Below are 22772 nucleotides of genomic sequence, written 5' to 3'. Positions count from 1 at the left end.
ATACAGGGGTACCGGTACAGAGTCAATGTGGAGGCTATATACACAGAGTCAATGTGGAGGCTATATACAGGGGTACCGGTACAGAGTCAACGTGGAGGCTATATACAGGGGGTACAGAGTCAACGTGGAGGCTATATACAGGGGGTACCGGTACAGAGTCAACGTGGAGGCTATATAGAGTCAAGTCAATGTGGAGGCTATATACAGGGGTACTGGTACAGAGTCAATGTGGAGGCTATATACAGGGGGTACCGGTACAGAGTCAATGTGGAGGCTATATACAGGGTGTACCGGTACAGAGTCAATGTGGAGGCTATATACAGGGGGTAAAGTACAGAGTCAATGTGGAGGCTATATACAGGGGGTACTGGTACAGAGTCAATGTGGAGGCTATATACAGGGGGGTACCGGTACAGAGTCAATGTGGAGGCTATATACAGGGGGTACTGGTACAGAGTCAATGTGGAGGCTATATACAGGGGTACTGGTACAGAGTCAATGTGGAGGCTATATACAGGGGGTACTGGTACAGAGTCAATGTGGAGGCTATATACAGGGGGTACCGGTACAGAGTCAATGTGGAGGCTATATACAGGGTGTACCGGTACAGAGTCAATGTGGAGGCTATATACAGGGTGTTACGGTACAGAGTCAATGTGGAGGCTCTATACAGGGCAGTGTGGAGGCTCTATACAGGGGGGTACCGGTATAGTGTCAGTGTGGAGGCTATATACAAGGCAGTGTGGAGGCTCTATACAGGAGGTACCGGTATAGAGTCAATGTGGAGGCTCTATACAGGGCAGTGTGGAGGCTCTATACAGGGGGCTACCGGGACAGATTCAGTGTGCGGGGGTACAGGCTAGTTGAGGTAATCTGTACATGTAGGTGGGGGGCGAAGTGACTATCCACAGATAATAAACAGACATCGAGTAGCTTTGTATGCATGTCTGTGTGTGGAGTAAAGGTGGTCTAGGATTATTATTTTTTTCTCCCTGGTTGCACATTTAAGTTTGCACTCCTAGTGGAGTGCTGCTTCTGGGTGAGCATTTTCTTCTTTGCTTATGGCCTAATAGAGTTGGTTGAGTGCGGTCTTAGTGCCAGCTTTGTTCTGTGGTGGTAAATAGACGGCTACGAATTATACAGATGAAAGCTCTCTCGGTAGATAGTGTGGTCTACAGCTTATCATAAGGTCCTCTACCTTATTCTAGGGACAATAAGGAGTCCTGCGTCTTTCAGCAGTATTTAGCACTAGCAATGTTTATCTCATCTGGTTGGCGGGAGAGTACAGCCTTGCAGTAGTCTAATCTTGACGCAACCAATGTAGTTGCAGGAACTCGACATCTAACCCTTGAACCCTGACCTCTCTGTGCAGGTGGCCATGGAGACTGGTGAGAGTGTGGATCTGGTGAGAGAGGAGGCGTCCGGGATACTGGATGAGATGTCTCAGAACCTCCAGCTGGGATTCATCAGACTGCTGGGGTTCACCCTCAGTAAAGTATTCAAGAGGCTCTTCAGCCACATCAACATCAACCAGGAAGGACTCAATAGGGTCAGAATACTACTAGAATACTACTATTATAATACAAAGAATACTAGAATTCAGTAGTCTTCAAGAGGCTCTTCAGCCTCAACATTATAATACAAAGAATACTATTACTACTACTAGAACTCAACTACTATAATACAGTAGTATACAGTTCACCTTCAGTAGTCTTCAAGAGGCTCTTCAGCCTCAACATCAACCGGGAAGGACTCAATAGGGTCAGAATACAACTATTATAATACTACTACTACTACTATAATACTACTAGTATAATACAAGTAGAATACTACCACTAGAATACTACTATTATAATTCAAAATGAATACTACTACTAGAATACTGCTATTATAATACTACTACTGCTAGAATAGTACTACCATTATAATACAAATAGAATACTACTACTATAATACAAATAGAATACTACTACTAGAATACTGCTATTATAATACAAATAGAATACTGCTAGTATAATAGAACTAGAATACGACTACTGCTATAATAGTACTACTATTATAATACAAATAGAATAGCTACTACTGATTATAATACTACTACTGCTACTCAAATAATATTGTAATACAAATAGAATGCTACTACTATAATATTGCTACTACTACTAGAACACTACTATAATACAAATAGAATACTGCTACTGTAATACTACTATTATAATACAAATAGAATACTACTTCTATACTGCTACTGTAATACCACTACTATAATGCAAATAGAATACTACTTCTATACTGCTACTGTAATACCACTACTATAATACAAATAGAATACTGCTACTGTAATACTACTATTATAATACTACTAGAATACTACTGCTATACTGCTACTGTAATACTACTAGAATAATACAAATAAAATACTACTACTATACTGCTACTGTAATACTATTATAATACTACAAATAGAATACTACTATAATAATACAAATGGAATACTACTACTATACTACTTCTAGAATATTACTATTATAATACAAATAGAATACTACTATAATACAAATAGAATACTACTACTATAATACAAATAGAATACTACTACTATAATACAAATAGAATACTATTATAATACAAATAGAATACTACTATAATACAAATAGAATACTACTATTATAATACAAATAGAATACTACTATAATACAAATAGAATACTACTATTATAATACAAATAGAATACTACTACAAATATACTACTATAATAATACTACTATTATAATACAAATAGAATACTACTATAATACAAATAGAATACTATAATACAACTAGAATACTATAATACAAATAGAATACTACTATTATAATACAAATGAATACTACTATTATAATACAAATAGAATACTACTTCTATACTGCAAATGTAATACTACTATAATACAAATAGAATACTACTATGTAAAATACTACTATTATAATACAAATAGAATACTACTATAATACAAATAGAATACTATTATAATACAAATAGAATACTACTACTATACTGCTACTGTAATACTACTATAATAATACAAATAGAATACTACTATAATACAAATAGAATACTACTGCTTTACTGCTACTGTAATACTATTATAATACAAATAGAATACTACTATAATACAAATAGAATACTACTATATAATACTTCTAGAATATACTATTATAATACAAATAGAATACTACTTATAATACAAATAGAATACTACTACTATAATACAAATAGAATACTACTATAATACAAATAGAATACTACTATAATACAAATAGAATACTACTATTATAATACAAATAGAATACTACTATTATAATACAAATAGAATACTACTACTATAATACAAATAGAATACTACTATAATACAAATAGAATACTACTATTATAATACAAATAGAATACTACTATAATACAAATAGAATACTACTACTATAATACAAATAGAATACTACTACTATAATACAAATAGAATACTACTATAATACAAATAGAATACTACTATTATATACAAATAGAATACTACTATTATAATACAAATAGAATACTACTATAATACAAATAGAATACTACTATTATAATACAAATAGAATACTACTACTATAATACAAATAGAATACTACTATAATACAAATAGAATACTACTACTATAATACAAATAGAATACTACTACTATAATACAAATAGAATACTACTATTATAATACAAATAGAATACTACTACTATACTGCTACTGTAATACTACTATAATACAAATAGAATACTACTACTATAATACAAATAGAATACTACTATTATAATACAAATAGAATACTACTATAATACAAATAGAATACTACTACTATAATACAAATACAATACTACTATTATAATACAAATAGAATACTACTATTATAATACAAATAGAATACTACTATTATAATACAAATAGAATACTACTTATAATACAAATAGAATACTACTATTATAATACAAATAGAATACTACTATTATAATACAAATAGAATACTACTATTATAATACAAATAGAATACTACTATTATAATACAAATAGAATACTACTATTATAATACAAATAGAGTACTACTGCTTTACTGCTACTGTAATACTATTATAATACAAATAGAATACTACTACTATAATACAAATAGAATACTACTATTATAATACAAATAGAATACTACTATTATAATACAAATAGAATACTACTATAATACAAATAGAATACTACTATTATAATACAAATAGAATACTACTATTATAATACAAATAGAATACTACTACTATAATACAAATAGAATACTACTATTATAATACAAATAGAATACTACTATTATAATACAAATAGAATACTACTACTATAATACAAATAGAATACTACTATTATAATACAAATAGAATACTACTACTATAATACAAATAGAATACTACTACTATAATACAAATAGAATACTACTTATAATACAAATAGAATACTACTATAATACAAATAGAATACTACTATTATAATACAAATAGAATACTACTATAATACAAATAGAATACTACTATTATAATACAAATAGAATACTACTATAATACAAATAGAATACTACTATAATACAAATAGAATACTACTATAATACAAATAGAATACTACTATTATAATACAAATAGAATACTACTATTATAATACAAATAGAATACTACTATAATACAAATAGAATACTACTATTATAATACAAATAGAATACTACTATTATAATACAAATAGAATACTACTATTATAATACAAATAGAATACTACTATAATACAAATAGAATACTACTATAATACAAATAGAATACTACTATTATAATACAAATAGAATACTACTACTATAATACAAATAGAATACTACTATAATACAAATAGAATACTACTATAATACAAATAGAATACTACTATAATACAAATAGAATACTACTATAATACAAATAGAATACTACTACTATAATACAAATAGAATACTACTATTATAATACAAATAGAATACTACTACTATACTGCTACTGTAATACTACTATAATAATACAAATAGAATACTACTATAATACAAATAGAATACTACTACTATACTGCTACTGTAATACTACTATAATAATACAAATAGAATACTACTATTATAATACAAATAGAATACTACTATTATAATACAAATAGAATACTACTATAATACAAATAGAATACTACTATAATAATACAAATAGAATACTACTACTATAATACAAATAGAATATTACTATTATAATACAAATAGAATACTACTATTATAATACAAATAGAATACTACTATAAATACAAATAGAATACTACTATAATACAAATAGAATACTACTATAATAATACAAATAGAATACTACTATAAATACAAATAGAATACTACTATAATACAAATAGAATACTACTATTATAATACAAATAGAATACTACTATATATACAAATAGAATACTACTATTATAATACAAATAGAATACTACTATAATACAAATAGAATACTACTATATAATACAAATAGAATACTACTATTATAATACAAATAGAATACTACTATTATAATACAAATAGAATACTACTATATAATACAAATAGAATACTACTACTATAATACAAATAGAATACTACTACTATAATACAAATAGAATACTACTACTATAATACAAATAGAATACTACTATATAATACAAATAGAATACTACTATATAATACAAATAGAATACTACTACTATAATACAAATAATACAAATAATACTACTATTATACTGCAAATACTGTAATACTATTATAATACAAATAGAATACTACTATTATAATACAAATAGAATACTACTATTATAATACAAATAGAATACTACTATTATAATACAAATAGAATACTACTATTATAATACAAATAGAATACTACTATTATAATACAAATAGAATACTACTATTATACAAATAGAATACTACTATTATAATACAAATAGAATACTACTATTATAATACAAATAGAATACTACTACTATAATACAAATAGAATACTACTATAATACAAAATAGAATACTACTATTATAATACAAATAGAATACTACTATTATAATACAAATAGAATACTACTACTATAATACAAATAGAATACTACTACTATAATACAAATAGAATACTACTATTATAATACAAATAGAATACTACTATAATACAAATAGAATACTACTATAATACAAATAGAATACTACTATTATAATACAAATAGAATACTACTATTATAATACAAATAGAATACTACTATTATAATACAAATAGAATACTACTATAATACAAATAGAATACTACTATTATAATACAAATAGAATACTACTATTATAATACAAATAGAATACTACTACTATAATACAAATAGAATACTACTACTATAATACAAATAGAATACTACTATAATACAAATAGAATACTACTATTATAATACAAATAGAATACTACTATTATAATACAAATAGAATACTACTACTATAATACAAATACAATACTACTACTATAATACAAATAGAATACTACTACTATAATACAAATAGAATACTACTATTATAATACAAATAGAATACTACTATTATAATACAAATAGAATACTACTATAATACAAATAGAATACTACTACTATAATACAAATACAATACTACTACTATAATACAAATACAATACTCAAATATTATAATACAAATAGAATACTACTATAATACAAATAGAATACTACTATTATACAAATAGAATACTACTATAAGGTACAAATAGCTAATACAAATAGAATACTACTATTATAATACAAATAGAATACTACTATAATACAAATAGAAAACCTATTAAAAACCTAGAATACTACTATAATACAAATAGAATACTACTATTATAATACAAATAGAATACTACTACCATAATACAAATGTTCATACTACTAGCTATAATACAAATAGAAACTACTACTATAATACAAATCAGGTACTGGGGACACTATCACTGCTAGGTAGTACTACATAATACAAATATAATACTACTATAATACAAATAGAATACTACTAGATAATACAAATAGAATATTACTACTATAATACAAATAGAGACTATATAATACAAATAGAATATTACTATTATAATACAAATAGAATAATATAATACAAATAGAATACTACTATTATAATACAAATAGGATACTGTCTATAGTACAAATAGGAATATTACTATTATAATACAAATAGAATACTAGGTACTATAATACAAATAGAATACTACTATTATAATACAAATAGAATACTACTATTATAATAGGAATAGAATACTACTATATAATACCCTAATACTACTATAATACAAATGCAGAATAAACTACTATAATACAAATAGAATATTACCCCATCATAACACAAACAGGAAGGACTATAACCCAAACTTTGCCAATACTACTAGCTATAATACAAATAGAATATTACTACCATAATTACAATCCTGAGAATACTACTATAATACAAATAGAATACTACTACCCATAATACAAATAGAATATTACTATTATAATACAAATAGAATATTACTATTATAAGCCAAATAGAATACTACTATAATACAAAGAGAATCCCAGTGGAATAGAAATCGGCCAGGCAGAGACAGCTATAATGCTAGAATATTTTCTATTCATAATACAAATAGAGATACACTATTATAATACCCATAGAATACTACTACTATAAAGACAAATTGAGAATACTACTATAATACAAATAGAATACTACTATAAACAAATAGAATATTACTATTATAATACAAATAGAATATTACTATTATAATACAAATAGAATATTCTATTATAATACAAATAGAATACTACTATTATAATACAAATAGAATACTACTATTATAATACAAATAGAATACTAGGTAATAGCAAGCCCATGTAATACTACTAGGTTATAAGTAAAACCTAGAAATAGCCCTACTATTATAATACAAATAGAATACTACACTGGATAATACAAATAGAATACTACTATTATAATACAAACTGAATACTTACTATTATAATACAAATAGAGCATACTACTATTATAATACAAAAGCATGGACTAATTTTTCTGCATCATTTTTGGACAAAAGAATCTACTTTTAATACAAATGGAATAAAGCTATTATAATGGTCTTGAATACTTCTATTATAATACAAAGTAGAATACCTTCACTATTATAATGTACAAATTAAGATTAATACTATTATACAACCTAGAATATCTCTATTTGTAATACAAATTTGCAGCCATACTACTATTATAAAACAAATGAATACTACATTATAATTCAAATAGAATACTACTATTATAATTCACCATGTTTCATTGAAATACAGCTGTGTGTCATCCGCATAGCAAATAAAGTTTACATTATGTTTTCGAATACAAAGAGGTAAAATATACTAAAACAATAGTATAAAACAAACCTAGGAATACTTTACAGTTGATTTGTCAGAGGACAAACCATTCAGAATACAAACTGATTATCTTTCCGACAGATAAGATCTACTATTATAACAAATAGAATACTACTTTATCTCTCCAAATAAAATAGGTGACTCGATTATACAAAAGCAGCACTAATTATAATACAAATAGAATACTACTATTATAATAAAATGTCATTTACCACCTTCAATACAAATAGAATCTCAGTGCTATTATAATCTAATACCAATACTAAGCATTTAATACAAATAGTTTACTTCATAAGGCAAATGAATACTATTAGCCTTCTCTAAAATTTTGAGAGGAATGGAAGATTCGATATACAATAGTTTTTATATTTTCTGGGTCAAGGTTTGGCTTTTTCAAATAGAATACTTATTATAAGTTTGGTACAAATAGTGGATGCTACTTTTAATGAGCTTTATTATAATCAAATAGGAGGGCCAAGCACTAAGCTCTTTCAGTACAAATAGGAATAGGGTCTATTATAATACAAAGGTTTAGAATGATTATTTTCATCAAATGAAGAGATACTACTAAAGACAAATGAATCTCTACCTATTAGAGTAATCAAATAGAATACTGAGGTTTGGAGGAATACAAATTTAAATACTAAAATTTGCTTTCAAATAAATCATTATCTTTTCCTCAAAATTCAAATTTATCACTGCTAAAGTGAAAGTCATCCTCTTAATGCTGCTTTTTAGTTAGCTTTGCGACAGTATCAAAAGGAATTTCGGATTGTTCTTATTTTCCTCAATTAAGTTAGAAAAATAGGATGATCGAGCAGCAGTAAGGGCTCTTAGAATACTACTATCCTTCCAAGCTAGTCGGAAGACTTCCAGTTTGGTGTGGCGCCATTTCCGTTCCAATTTTCTGGAAGCTTGCTTCAGAGCTAGAATATTTTCTGTGTACAGGGAGCTAGTTTCTATGAGACATATTTTTAGTTTTTAGGGTGCAAATGCATCTAGGGTATTATAATTAAATTGAGATACTACTAGTTATAATACAAATAGAATTTTACTACTATAATACAAATAGAATACTACTACTATAATACAAATAGAATACTACTACTATAATACAAATACAATACTACTACTATAATACAAATAGAATATTACTACTATAATACAAATAGAGTACTACCATTATAATACAAATAGAATACTACTACTATAATACAAATAGAATACTACTACTATAATACAAATAGAATACTACTACTATAATACAAATAGAATACTACTACTATAATACAAATACAATACTACTACTATAATACAAATAGAATATTACTACTATAATACAAATAGAGTACTACCATTATAATACAAATAGAATACTACTACTATAATACAAATACAATACTACTACTATAATACAAATAGAATATTACTACTATAATACAAATAGAGTACTACCATTATAATACAAATAGAATACTACTACTATAATACAAATACAATACTACTGCTTTACTGCTACTGTAATACTATTATAATACAAATACAATACTACTATTATAATACAAATAGAATACTACTTCTAGAATATTGCGTTGCCATACTTCCTTGCTGTCTGTTCCCTGTCTCTGCCAACCGTTACCAACGGAGACGAACACTAGCTGTGGCATTGTAAAGATCTCCTCCTCCTCCCGTTCCAGCGTTGTTGTTTCTTTAGCAGTAGTTCTGTGGTAACTGTGATTTTTCAGAAATATACAAAAGACATTTTCGGTTAGTGATTTTATTTTTCTTAGGGATCGTTAACGTTTCATTTAAACATTCACCTGCCTAATTCGAACCAGTCATCTGTTGTTGTCTCAGTTTATTGGTTCATAGTGATGTTTCTGTCCCGCCCCCAGCTCCAACAGGCCATTCAGGAGTTTCCAGTGATCCTGATGCCCAATCACAGGAGTTATGTGGACTTCCTGGTTCTGTCCTACATCCTGTTCACCTATGACCTGCCCATCCCCGTTATAGCTGCTGGGATCCGCAAGTATCTATTGATTTATCCTGTTTCTGTGTTTACTGGAACGACCACAGAGCCACACTTCAGATAACAAATGTCTAACTTTACCTATCGGTCCGTCTGTCTCCCCCTGCCTCCGTCTGTCTCCCCCTGCCTACGTCCGTCCGTCCGTCTCTCTGTAGCTCTGATGGACATGAAGATGGTGGGAGAGATCCTGCGTCGTTCTGGAGCGTTCTTCATTAGGAGGGCCATCGGCTCTGACAAGCTGTACTGGGCTGTCCTATCGGAGTATGTCAGAACCATTGTCAGGGTACGTGTCCACACTACACTGCAGTATGTACACTGAGTGTACCAAACATAAGGAACTTCCTAACATTGAGCCACACACCCTTTTCCCCTCAGAACAGCCACAAATATTTGTATTACACTGCCGTATGTACCAAACGTCTTGTCACGGAAAGAGGTGCTCCTAATGTTTTTTACACAGTGTTATGTGTTAGTGTGTATCCCAAATAGCTATTTAGTGCACTATTTTAGACCAGAGCCCTATGGAACCCTATTCCCTATATAGTAGGGAATAGGGTATGCAGACAGGGTATGCTCCTGTAGAGTTGTAACTAGTGTCTTCTCTCTCCTCCTCAGACAGGGTATGCTCCTGTAGAGTTGTAACTAGTGTCTTCTCTCTCTCTCTCCTCAGACAGGGTATGCTCCTGTAGAGTTGTAACTAGTGTCTTCTCTCTCTCTCTCCTCAGACAGGGTATGCTCCTGTAGAGTTGTAACTAGTGTCTTCTCTCTCTCTCTCCTCAGACAGGGTATGCTCCTGTAGAGTTGTAACTAGTGTCTTCTCTCTCTCTCCTCAGACAGGGTATGCTCCTGTAGAGTTGTAACTAGTGTCTTCTCTCTCTCTCCTCAGACAGGGTATGCTCCTGTAGAGTTGTAACTAGTGTCTTCTCTCTCTCCTCAGACAGGGTATGCTCCTGTAGAGTTGTAACTAGTGTCTTCTCTCTCTCCTCAGACAGGGTATGCTCCTGTAGAGTTGTAACTAGTGTCTTCTCTCTCTCCTCAGACAGGGTATGCTCCTGTAGTTGTAACTAGTGTCTTCTCTCTCTCTCCTCAGACAGGGTATGCTCCTGTAGAGTTCTATGTGGAGGGTCTGAGGAGCAGGACTCTCAAGTCCCTCACACCCAAGTTAGGTGAATGGGGGTGTGTGCTCGCATGTCTGTCTGTCTGTCTGTGGCTATCAAACACGTCCTGTTCCCCTGTCTGTCTGGCTAATTAACATGTCCTGTTCTCCTGTCTGTCTGGCTAATTAACATGTCCTGTTACCTGTCTGTCTGTCTGGCTAATTAACATGTCCTGTTACCTGTCTGTCTGTCTGGCTAATTAACATGTCCTGTTACTTGTCTGTCTGTCTGGCTAATTAACATGTCCTGTTACCTGTCTGTCTGGCTGGCTAATTAACATGTCCTGTTACCTGTCTGTCTGGCTGGCTAATTAACATGTCCTGTTACCTGTCTGTCTGTCTGGCTAATTAACATGTCCTGTTACCTGTCTGGCTAATTAACATGTCCTGTTACCTGTCTGGCTAATTAACATGTCCTGTTACCTGCCTGTCTGTATGTGTCTCATTAACCTGTCCTGTTACCTGTCTGTCTCATTAACCTGTCCTGTTACCTGTCCCTGCAGGTATGATGCACATGGTCCTGGAGCCGTTCTTTAAAGGGGAGGTGTATGACATCACGCTGGTCCCCATCAGTATCAGTTATGACAGGGTCCTGGAGGAGTCTCTACTGGCACATGAACTACTGGGGGTCCCCAAGCCCAGAGAGACCACCATGGTATGACCCACACACCCCCCTATATTTACTAAGAGTGGTACGACCCAACCACACCCCCGTGTTCACTAAGAGTGGTACGACCCAACCACACACCCCCGTGTCCACTAAGAGTGGTACGACCCAACCACACACCCCCGTGTCCACTAAGAGTGGTACGACCCAACCACACATCCCCGTGTTCACTAAGAGTGGTACGACCCAACCACACACCCCCGTGTTCACTAAGAGTGGTACGACCCAACCACACACCCCCGTGTTCACTAAGAGTGGTACGACCCAACCCCACACCCCCCGTGTTCACTAAGAGTGGTACGACCTGTTTGGTTCTGAACAGACAAACTGACAACTAGAAAAAGCTCAAACCAAGTTTATTCAGCCACTGGGTCATACAGCCGCAAGGACCAGGTATGATTACACGATAACATATAAATATAACCTCCTATAATAGGCTGGGTCAACTCCTTACACATCTAGACAGCCAATACATCTCTGTTGCTAGGCAGGAATTGTATTGGTTCCTCTCACAGGTGTAGTCATGGGCCTGGAAGAGTATGAGAGAGGACCGTAGTAGCGGGGTCGTTGTGGTGGGCCCCTCTGTGTGAGAGAGGACCGTAGTAGCGGGGTCGTTGTGGTGGGCCCCTCTGTGTGAGAGAGGACCGTAGTAGCGGGGTCGTTGGTGGGCCCCTCTGTGTGAGAGAGGACCGTAGTAGCGGGGTCGTTGTGGTGGGCCCCTCTGTGTGAGAGAGGACCGTAGTAGCGGGGTCGTTGGTGGGCCCCTCTGTGTGAGAGAGGACCGTAGTAGCAGGGTCGTTGGGGTGGGCCCCTCTGTGTGAGAGAGGACCGTAGTAGGGGGTCGTTGGGGTGGGCCCCTCTGTGTGAGAGAGGACCGTAGTAGGGGGTCGTTGTTGGGCCCCTCCTGGCCCGTCCCACAGGTTTCCTTTGACATAATCTGTTGACTTGACCTGGAGCTGAATTCCCCTCTCATCCCTAGTTCTGCAGCTGACCCCCTAGTTCTGCAGCTGACCCCCTAGTTCTGCAGCTGACCCCTAGTTCTGCAGCTGACCCCCTCCTCCCTAGTTCTGTTGCTGACCCCCTAGTTCTGCAGCTGACCCCCTCCTCCCTAGTTCTGCAGCTGACCCCCTCCTCCCTGGTTCTGCAGCTGACCCCCTCCTCCCTAGTTCTGCAGGCGACCCCTAGTTCTGCAGCTGACCCCTAGTTCTGCAGCTTGACCCCCTCCTCCCTAGTTCTGCAGCTGACCCCCTAGTTCTGTAGCTGACCCCCTAGTTCTGTAGCTGACCCCTAGTTCTGCAGCTGACCCCCTAGTTCTGCAGCTTGACCCCCTCCTCCCTAGTTCTGCAGCTGACCCCCTAGTTCTGTAGCTGACCCCTAGTTCTGTAGCTGACCCTCTAGTTCTGTAGCTGACCCCTAGTTCTGTAGCTGACCCCTAGTTCTGTAGCTGACCCCTAGTTTTGCAGCTGACCCCCTAGTTCTACAGCTGACCCCCTCCCTAGTTCTGCAGCTTGACCCCTCCCTAGTTCTGCAACTTGACCCCCTAGTTCTGCAGCTGACCCCCTAGTTCTGTAGCTGACCCCCTAGTTCTGCAGCTCACCCCCTAGTTCTGCAGCTGACCCCTAGTTCTGCAGCTTGACCCCCTCCTCCCTAGTTCTGCAGCTGACCCCCTAGTTCTGCAGCTTGACCCCTCCTCCCTAGTTCTGCAGCTGACCCCCTAGTTCTGCAGCTGACCCCCTCCTCCCTGGTTCTGCAGCTGACCCCCTAGTTCTACAGCTGACCCCCTAGTTCTACAGCTGACCCCCTCCTTAGTTCTACTGCCCTTCGCCTCATTCCTTAGAAACAGGGAACAGAGTGTGAACTTCTCCATTGTCTGACTGGGTAACGTTCCATACACCACGTTCCTATCCACCCTCCCTTGACCCCATCATACACGTAATCATTAAGTTTTAGTATGGTAACATCAATAAGTTCTTTTCACGCTAGGATCCAACAGTCCCTTCTTTTTTTTCTAAACTGTTCGACATGATATAACCTATGAAAGGACTTATAAACAGGATCTATAACATGATTTAATATTCTCAGTTGATTTAGTATGTTTACACCTTAGGTCAGGGGTCAGTCTCAAAGGTATAAAGGCCTCACTTCTCATCGCCCTCCTATCTGCCCTGTTGGACAGCTGGAGCATACAACTTCCTCTTCCTCCTTCTGGTTCCTGAGAGCGTGATCACAAAAGACTTAAAGAACAAGAAAACACTAAACAAGCCCCTCCCCTTCTGAGTCTAGGGAGTCCAGTGAACCTTTTCTGGCTAGGCAGGCGGTGTTGTCGTCCCAGACGGAGTCCACAACCTTTAGGACTCCCACACATCTCCCGGTCGTCTTGTCAGTAGGGAGTACACGTTGTTGCACCTCAGTCCATTGTTAATTACCCAGACTCCCACACAGACTTCTATTTGAGGAAAACACGTCTAATTCCTACTCAGGTGAATATTATGATGCAAAACAGGGAATATAATGACATTTAACATTACATTTAAGTCATTAAGTCACACAGAGATAATATAATGACATTAAACAGTATAAATATAACAGAGATAATATAATGACATAAACCAGAGATAATATAATGACATAAACCAGTGATAATATAATGACATTAACCTCTTGCTCCTACCTGGCACGCAGGCGTCCCATCTAGAGCTCTGGAAATGCAAATGCGCTACGCTAAATGCTAATAGTATTAGTTAAAACTCAAACGTTCATTAAAATACACATGCAGGGTATTGAATTAAAGCTACACTCGTTGTGAATCGAGGCAACAAGTCAGATTTTTAAAATGCTTTTCGGCGAAAGCATGAGAAGCTATTATCTGATAGCGTGTAACACCCCAAAAGACCCGCAGGGGACGTAAACAAAATAATTAGCATATTCGGCGCTACACAAACCGCACAATAAAATATAAAACATTCATTACCTTTGACCATCTTCTTTGTTGGCACTCCTAGATGTCCCATAATCACTATTGGGTCTTTTTTTCGATTAAATCGGTCCATATATAGCCTAGATATCGATCTATGAAGACTGTGTGATAAACGGAAAAAAATAGCGTTTCATGACGTAACGTCATTTTTTAAAATTCAAAAGGCGACGATAAACTTTCACAAAACACTTCGAAATACTTTTGTAATGCAACTTTAGGTATTAGTACACGTTAATAAGCGATAAAATTCATCAGGAGGCGATGTAAATTCTATAGGTGTCCGTCTGGAAAAACATGTCCGGAGAGATCTCGACCAAAACATCCGGTCGGAGACCGGTTCCCTTGTGTCGGTTTGACCAAGAATCAAAGCCGAATCAAATGACAAGACTCTAGACATTGTGTGGAAGCACTGCAACCTTGGCCTCATTTAATCCGGTTCACTTTGAACAATTCCTGGAAGTAGCGCATGGATATTTATTTCCATTTTCAGTGATCAGATTTTCCTGCACTTTTCGATGAAACGCACGTTCTGTTATAGTCACAGCCGTGATTTAACCAGTTTTATAAACGTCTGAGTGTTTTCTATCCACACATACTAATCATGTGCATATACTATATTCCTGGCCTGAGTAGCAGGGCGCTGAAATGTTGCGCGATTTTTAACAGAATGTTCGAAAAAGTAGAGGGTCGACTTAAGAGGTTAAACAGTATAAATATAACAGAGATAATATAATGACATTAAACAGTATAAATATAACAGAGATAATATAATGACATAAACCAGAGATAATATAATGACATAAACCAGTGATAATATAATGACATTAAACAGTATAGATATAACAGAGATAATATAATGACATTAAACAGTATAAATATAACAGAGATAATATAATGACATAAACCAGTGATAATATAATGACATAAACCAGTGATAATATAATGACATTAAACAGTATAGATATAACAGAGATAATATAATGACATTAAACAGTATAAATATAACAGAGATAATATAATGACATTAAACAGTATAAATATAACAGAGATAATATAATGGCATAAACCAGAGATAATATAATGACATAAACCAGTGATAATATCATGACATAAACCAGTGATAATATAATGACATTAAACAGTATAGATATAACAGAGATAATATAATGACATTAAACAGTATAAATATAACAGAGATAATATAATGACATTAAACAGTATAAATATAACAGAGATAATATAATGACATAAACCAGAGATAATATAATGACATAAACCAGTGATAATATAATGACATTAAACAGTATAAATATAACAGAGATAATATAATGACATAAACCAGAGATAATATAATGACATAAACCAGTGATAATATAATGACATTAAACAGTATAAATATAACAGAGATAATATAATGACATAAACCAGAGATAATATAATGACATAAACCAGTGATAATATAATGACATTAAACAGTATAAATATAACAGAGATAATATAATGACATTAAACAGTATAAATATAACAGAGATAATATAATGACATTAAACAGTATAAATATAACAGAGATAATATAATGACATAAACCAGAGATAATATAATGACATAAACCAGTGATAATATAATGACATTAAACAGTATAAATATAACAGAGATAATATAATGACATAAACCAGAGATAATATAATGACATAAACCAGTGATAATATGACATAAACCAGTGATAATATAATGACATTAAACAGTATAAATATAACAGAGATAATATAATGACATTAAACAGTATAAATATAACAGAGATAATATAATGACATTAAACAGTATAAATATAACAGAGATAATATAATGACATAAACCAGTGATAATATAATGACATTAAACAGTATAAATATAACAGAGATAATATAATGACATAAACCAGAGATAATATAATGACATAAACCAGTGATAATATGACATAAACCAGTGATAATATAATGACATTAAACAGTATAAATATAACAGAGATAATATAATGACATTAAACAGTATAAATATAACAGAGATAATATAATGACATTAAACAGTATAAATATAACAGAGATAATATAATGACATTAAACAGTATAAATATAACAGAGATAATATAATGACATAAACCAGAGATAATATAATGACATAAACCAGTGATAATATAATGACATTAAACAGTATAAATATAACAGAGATAATATAATGACATAAACCAGAGATAATATAATGACATAAACCAGTGATAATATGACATAAACCAGTGATAATATAATGACATTAAACAGTATAAATATAACAGAGATAATATAATGACATTAAACAGTATAAATATAACAGAGATAATATAATGACATTAAACAGTATAAATATAACAGAGATAATATAATGACATAAACCAGAGATAATATAATGACATAAACCAGTGATAATATAATGACATTAAACAGTATAAATATAACAGAGATAATATAATGACATTAAACAGTATAAATATAACAGAGATAATATAATGACATAAACCAGTGATAATATAATGACATAAACCAGTGATAATATAATGACATTAAACAGTATAAATATAACAGAGATAATATAATGACATTAAACAGTATAAATATAACAGAGATAATATAATGACATAAACCAGAGATAATATAATGACATAAACCAGTGATAATATAATGACATTAAACAGTATAAATATAACAGAGATAATATAATGACATAAACCAGTGATAATATAATGACATAAAACAGTGTAAATGTAACAGAGATAATATAATGACATAAAACAGTATAAATATAAGAGATGCTATAAAGAGATAATATAATGACATAAAACAGTGAAGCTATAACAGAGATAATATAATGATGTAAAACAGTTAAGCTATCGGACAGTGTTACAGGGCAATAGTTCACCATCTATAATATTAGGTCTTATCATATGTCTCTTATCTCACCCTTATGGGAACAGTCTGTCTCAGAGATACCCTTTTGTACTTTGCCTCTGGCCCCAAATATATTTGCACATAGATCATTCCCTCTAACCCATAGCACCTGAATCACTGCTGCTAGGCCACTTTATATATTTAAATGTTTTATTTAACATTTAAACATACTAAAATGTGCTCAAGTCAATAAGTCTGTTTCCAACACACCCAACCACACCCCTATATTCACAGAGAGTGGTACCACCCAACCACACCCCTATATTCACTGAGAGTGGTACCACCCAACCACATCCCTATATTCACTGAGAGTGGTACCACCCAACCACACCCCTGTATTCACTGAGAGTGGTACCACCCAACCACACCCCTGTATTCACTGAGAGTGGTACCACCCAACCACACCCCTATATTCACAGAGTGGTACCACCCAACCACACCCCTATATTCACAGAGTGGTACCACCCAACCACACCCCTATATTCACAGAGTGGTACCACCCAACCACACCCCTATATTCACAGAGTGGTACCACCCAACCACACCCCTATATTCACAGAGTGGTACCACCCAACCACACCCCTATATTCACAGAGTGGTACCACCCAACCACACCCCTATATTCACAGAGTGGTACCACCCAACCACACCCCTATATTCACAGAGAGTGGTACCACCCAACCACACCCCTATATTCACAGAGAGTGGAGAGTGATACCACCCAACCACACCCCTATATTCACAGAGTGGTAGTGGTACCACCCAACCACACCCCTATATTCACAGAGAGTGGTACCACCCAACCACACCCCTATATTCACAGAGAGTGGTACCACCCAACCACACCCCTATATTCACAGAGAGTGGTACCACCCAACCACACCCCTATATTCACAGAGAGTGGTACCACCCAACCACACCCCTATATTCACAGAGAGTGGTACCACCCAACCACACCCCTATATTCACTGAGAGTGGTACCACCCAACCACACCCCTATATTCACTGTGGCAAAGTAAATACAATATAGCAAGTAAAACACTGGAATGGTAGTTTTGCAATGGAAGAATGTGCAAAGTAGAAATAAAAATAATGGGGTGCAAAGGAGCAAAATAAATAAATAAATTAAATACAGTTGGGAAAGAGGTAGTTGTTTGGGCTAAATTATAGGTGGGCTATGTACAGGTGCAGTAATCTGTAAGATGCTCTGACAGTTGGTGCTTAAAACTAGTTCATGCGCTCTCTCCCTCTACCCCCCTCCCCTCTCTCCCTCTTTCTCCCCTCTCTCCCCCATAGGGCCTACTAAAGGCTAGGAGGGTACTGGAGGAGGACTATGGCAGTATGCATGTGTACTTCGGCATGCCTCTGTCAGTCAGACAGCTGACGAAGGGGAGGGTGGACCGCTGTGAATACAACCTCCTACCCAGGTACACAACCAGCTCTCTCTGTCGTCTGGTCTCATGTTGGTCTTCAGAACAAAACCAGCTAACTCTTTCCTTCTGCTCATACAGTTGACGTCGGAGATTTACATACACCTGAGCCAAATACATTTAAACTCAGTTTTTCACAATTCCTGACATTTAATCCTAGTAGAAAGTCCCTGTCTTGGGACAGTTAGGATCACCACTTTATTTTAAGAATGTGAAATGTCAGAATAATAGTAAAGAGAATGATTTATTTCAGCTTTTATTTCTTTCATCACATTCCCAGTGGGTCAGAAGTTTACATACACTCAATTAGTATTTGGTAGCATTGCCTTTAAATTGTTTAACTTGGGTCAAACATTTTGGGTAGCCTTCCACAAGCTTCCCACAATAAGTTGGGTGAATTTTGGCCCATTCCTCCTGACAGAGCTGGTGTAACTGAGTCAGGTTTGTAGACCTCCTTGCTCCACACGCTTTTTCAGTTCTGCCCACAAATGTTCTATAGGATTGAGGTCAGGGCTTTGTGATGGCCACTTCAATACCTTGACTTTGTTGTCCTTAAGCCATTTTGCCACAACGTTGGAAGTATGCTTGGGGTCATTGTCCATTTGGAAGACCCATTTGCGACCAAGCTTTAACTTCCTGACTGTCTTGAGATGTTTCTTCAATATAGCTACATAATTTTCCTGCCCTCATGACGCCATCTATTTTGTGACGTGCACCAGTCCCTCCTGCAGCAAAGCACCCCCACAACATGATGCTGCCACCACCATGCTTCACGGTTGGGATGGTGTTCTTCGGCTTGCAAGCCTCCCCCTTTTCCCTCCAAACATAACGATGGTAATTACGGCCAAGCAGTTCTATTTTTGTTTCATCAGACCAGAGGATATTTCTCCAAAAAGTACTATCTTTGTCCCCATGTGCAGTTGCAAACCGTAGTCTGGCTTTTTTCATGGCGGTTTTGGAGCAGTGACTTCTTCATTGCTGAGCGGCCTTTCAGGTTATGTTGATATAGGACTCGTTTTACTGTGGATATAGATACTTTTGTACCTGTTTCCTCCAGCATCTTCACAAGGTCCTTTTCTGTTGTTCTGGGATTGATTTGCACTTTTCGCACCAAAGTACGTTCATCTCTAGGAGACAGAATGCGTCTCCTTCCTGAGCGGTATGACGGCTGTGTGGTCCCATGGTGTTTATACTTGCGTAACATTGTTTGTACAGATGAATGTGGTACCTTCAGGCGTTTGGAAATTGCTCCCAAGGATGAACCAGACTTGTGGAGGTCTTGTCTGATTTCTTTTGATTTTCCCATGAGGTCAAGCAAAGACGCACTGAGTTTGAAGGTAGACCTTGAAATACATCCATAAGGAACACCTCCAATTGACTCAAATGATGTCAATTAGCCTATCAGAAGCTTCTAAAGCCATGACATAATTTTCTGGAATTTTCCAAGCTGTTTTAAAGGCACAGTCAACTTAGTGTATGTAAACTTCTGACCCACTGGAATTGTGATACAGTGAATTATTAGTAAAATAATCTGTCTGTAAGCTATTGTTGGAAAAATGACTTGTGTCATTCACAAAGTAGATGTCCTAACCGACTTGCCAAATCTATAGTTTGTTAACAAGAAATGTGTGGAGTGGTTGAAAAAACTAGTTTTAATGACTCCAACCTAAGTGTATGTAAACTAGTTTTAATGACTCCAACCTAAGTGGATGTAAACTAGTGTTAATGACTCCAACCTAAGTGTATATAAACTAGTTTTAATGACTCCAACCTCAGTGTATGTAAACTAGTTTTAATGACTCCAACCTAAGTGTATGTAAACTAGTTTTAATGACTCCAACCTAAGTGTATGTAAACTAGTTTTAATGACTCCAACCTAAGTGTATGTAAACTAGTGTTAATGACTCCAACCTAAGTGTATGTAAACTAGTTTTAATGACTCCAACCTAAGTGTATGTAAACTAGTGTTAATGACTCCAACCTAAGTGGATGTAAACTAGTTTTAATGACTCCAACCTAAGTGTATGTAAACTAGTTTTAATGACTCCAACCTAAGTGTATGTAAACTGTTAATGACTCCAACTAGTGTATATAAACTAGTTTTAATGACTCCAACCTAAGTGTATATAAACTAGTTTTAATGACTCCAACCTCAGTGTATGTAAACTAGTTTTAATGACTCCAACCTAAGTGTATGTAAACTAGTGTTAATGACTCCAACCTAAGTGTATGTAAACTAGTTTTAATGACTCCAACCTAAGTGTATGTAAACTAGTGTTAATGACTCCAACCTAAGTGGATGTAAACTAGTTTTAATGACTCCAACCTAAGTGTATGTAAACTAGTTTTAATGACTCCCAACCTAAGTGTATGTAAACTAGTTTTAATGACTCCAACCTAAGTGTCTGTAAACTAGTTTTAATGACTCCAACCTAAGTGGATGTAAACTAGTTTTAATGACTCCAACCTAAGTGGATGTAAACTAGTTTTAATGACTCCAACCTAAGTGTATGTAGACTAGTTTTAATGACTCCAACCTAAGTGTCTGTAAACTTCCGACTTCAACTGTATCTCTTCTAAACCGTCTCTCCCTCAGAGACCTTCCCCAGAGGCCCAGTGTTGAGACCCAGGAGTGTGTGAGCTGGCTCGCCCAGCAGGTGATACGCGTCCAGGAACAGAGCTCCATCCTCAGCCCCTGGTCTCTCATGGCCTGCCTGGTGCTCCAGGACCATCAGAACACCGACCCAGGTACCGTCTGTATCCCAGCAGACATTACTCTCATTAACAAAAGATGATGTTTATTTTTATTATTTTATGCTTCATGGTATTACCAGCAGGAGAGGAACAGGAGAAGGGTCTCTCCTGGGAGCTGCTCACCCAGAGGACACTGTGGCTCAAGGGACTGGCGATCAGCTTCGGAGCCCGCCTGGACTGGCCTGGTAGGTGTACAGCCATTGGTTGGTTGATTCTTCCGCGGACAGACACATGCTGATTTCTAGATGGTTTCTGAAACAATAGTAAACCTTTCGGTCCTGCTGCTGTCTATGGTCACATA

General features: G+C 34.6%; 1 protein-coding gene across 2 annotated transcripts in view; it reads left to right on the top strand.

Annotated features, from left to right (window-relative positions):
* The window catches only part of gnpat2 (glyceronephosphate O-acyltransferase 2), a 42199-nt gene that overhangs the window by 7879 nt on the left and 11548 nt on the right, over positions 1-22772 (top strand). Inside the window, exons 3-10 of one of the 2 annotated variants that reach the window (XM_065026120.1) lie at positions 1373-1549; positions 10394-10523; positions 10683-10810; positions 11618-11693; positions 12187-12338; positions 19584-19714; positions 22314-22465; positions 22555-22656. In XM_065026120.1, the coding sequence (XP_064882192.1) occupies positions 1373-1549; positions 10394-10523; positions 10683-10810; positions 11618-11693; positions 12187-12338; positions 19584-19714; positions 22314-22465; positions 22555-22656 (1048 nt within the window). Of the gene's footprint in view, positions 1-1372; positions 1550-10393; positions 10524-10682; positions 10811-11617; positions 11694-12186; positions 12339-19583; positions 19715-22313; positions 22466-22551; positions 22657-22772 lie in introns of both variants that reach the window. The other variant, XM_065026119.1, reaches the window with a different exon arrangement.

The sequence above is a fragment of the Oncorhynchus nerka genome, linkage group LG13 (genome assembly GCF_034236695.1).
Source record: "Oncorhynchus nerka isolate Pitt River linkage group LG13, Oner_Uvic_2.0, whole genome shotgun sequence".
In the NCBI taxonomy this organism is placed as follows: domain Eukaryota; kingdom Metazoa; phylum Chordata; class Actinopteri; order Salmoniformes; family Salmonidae; genus Oncorhynchus; species Oncorhynchus nerka.
Note: the sequence above shows the minus strand (reverse complement) of the source record. Positions and strands in the feature narration are given on the sequence as shown.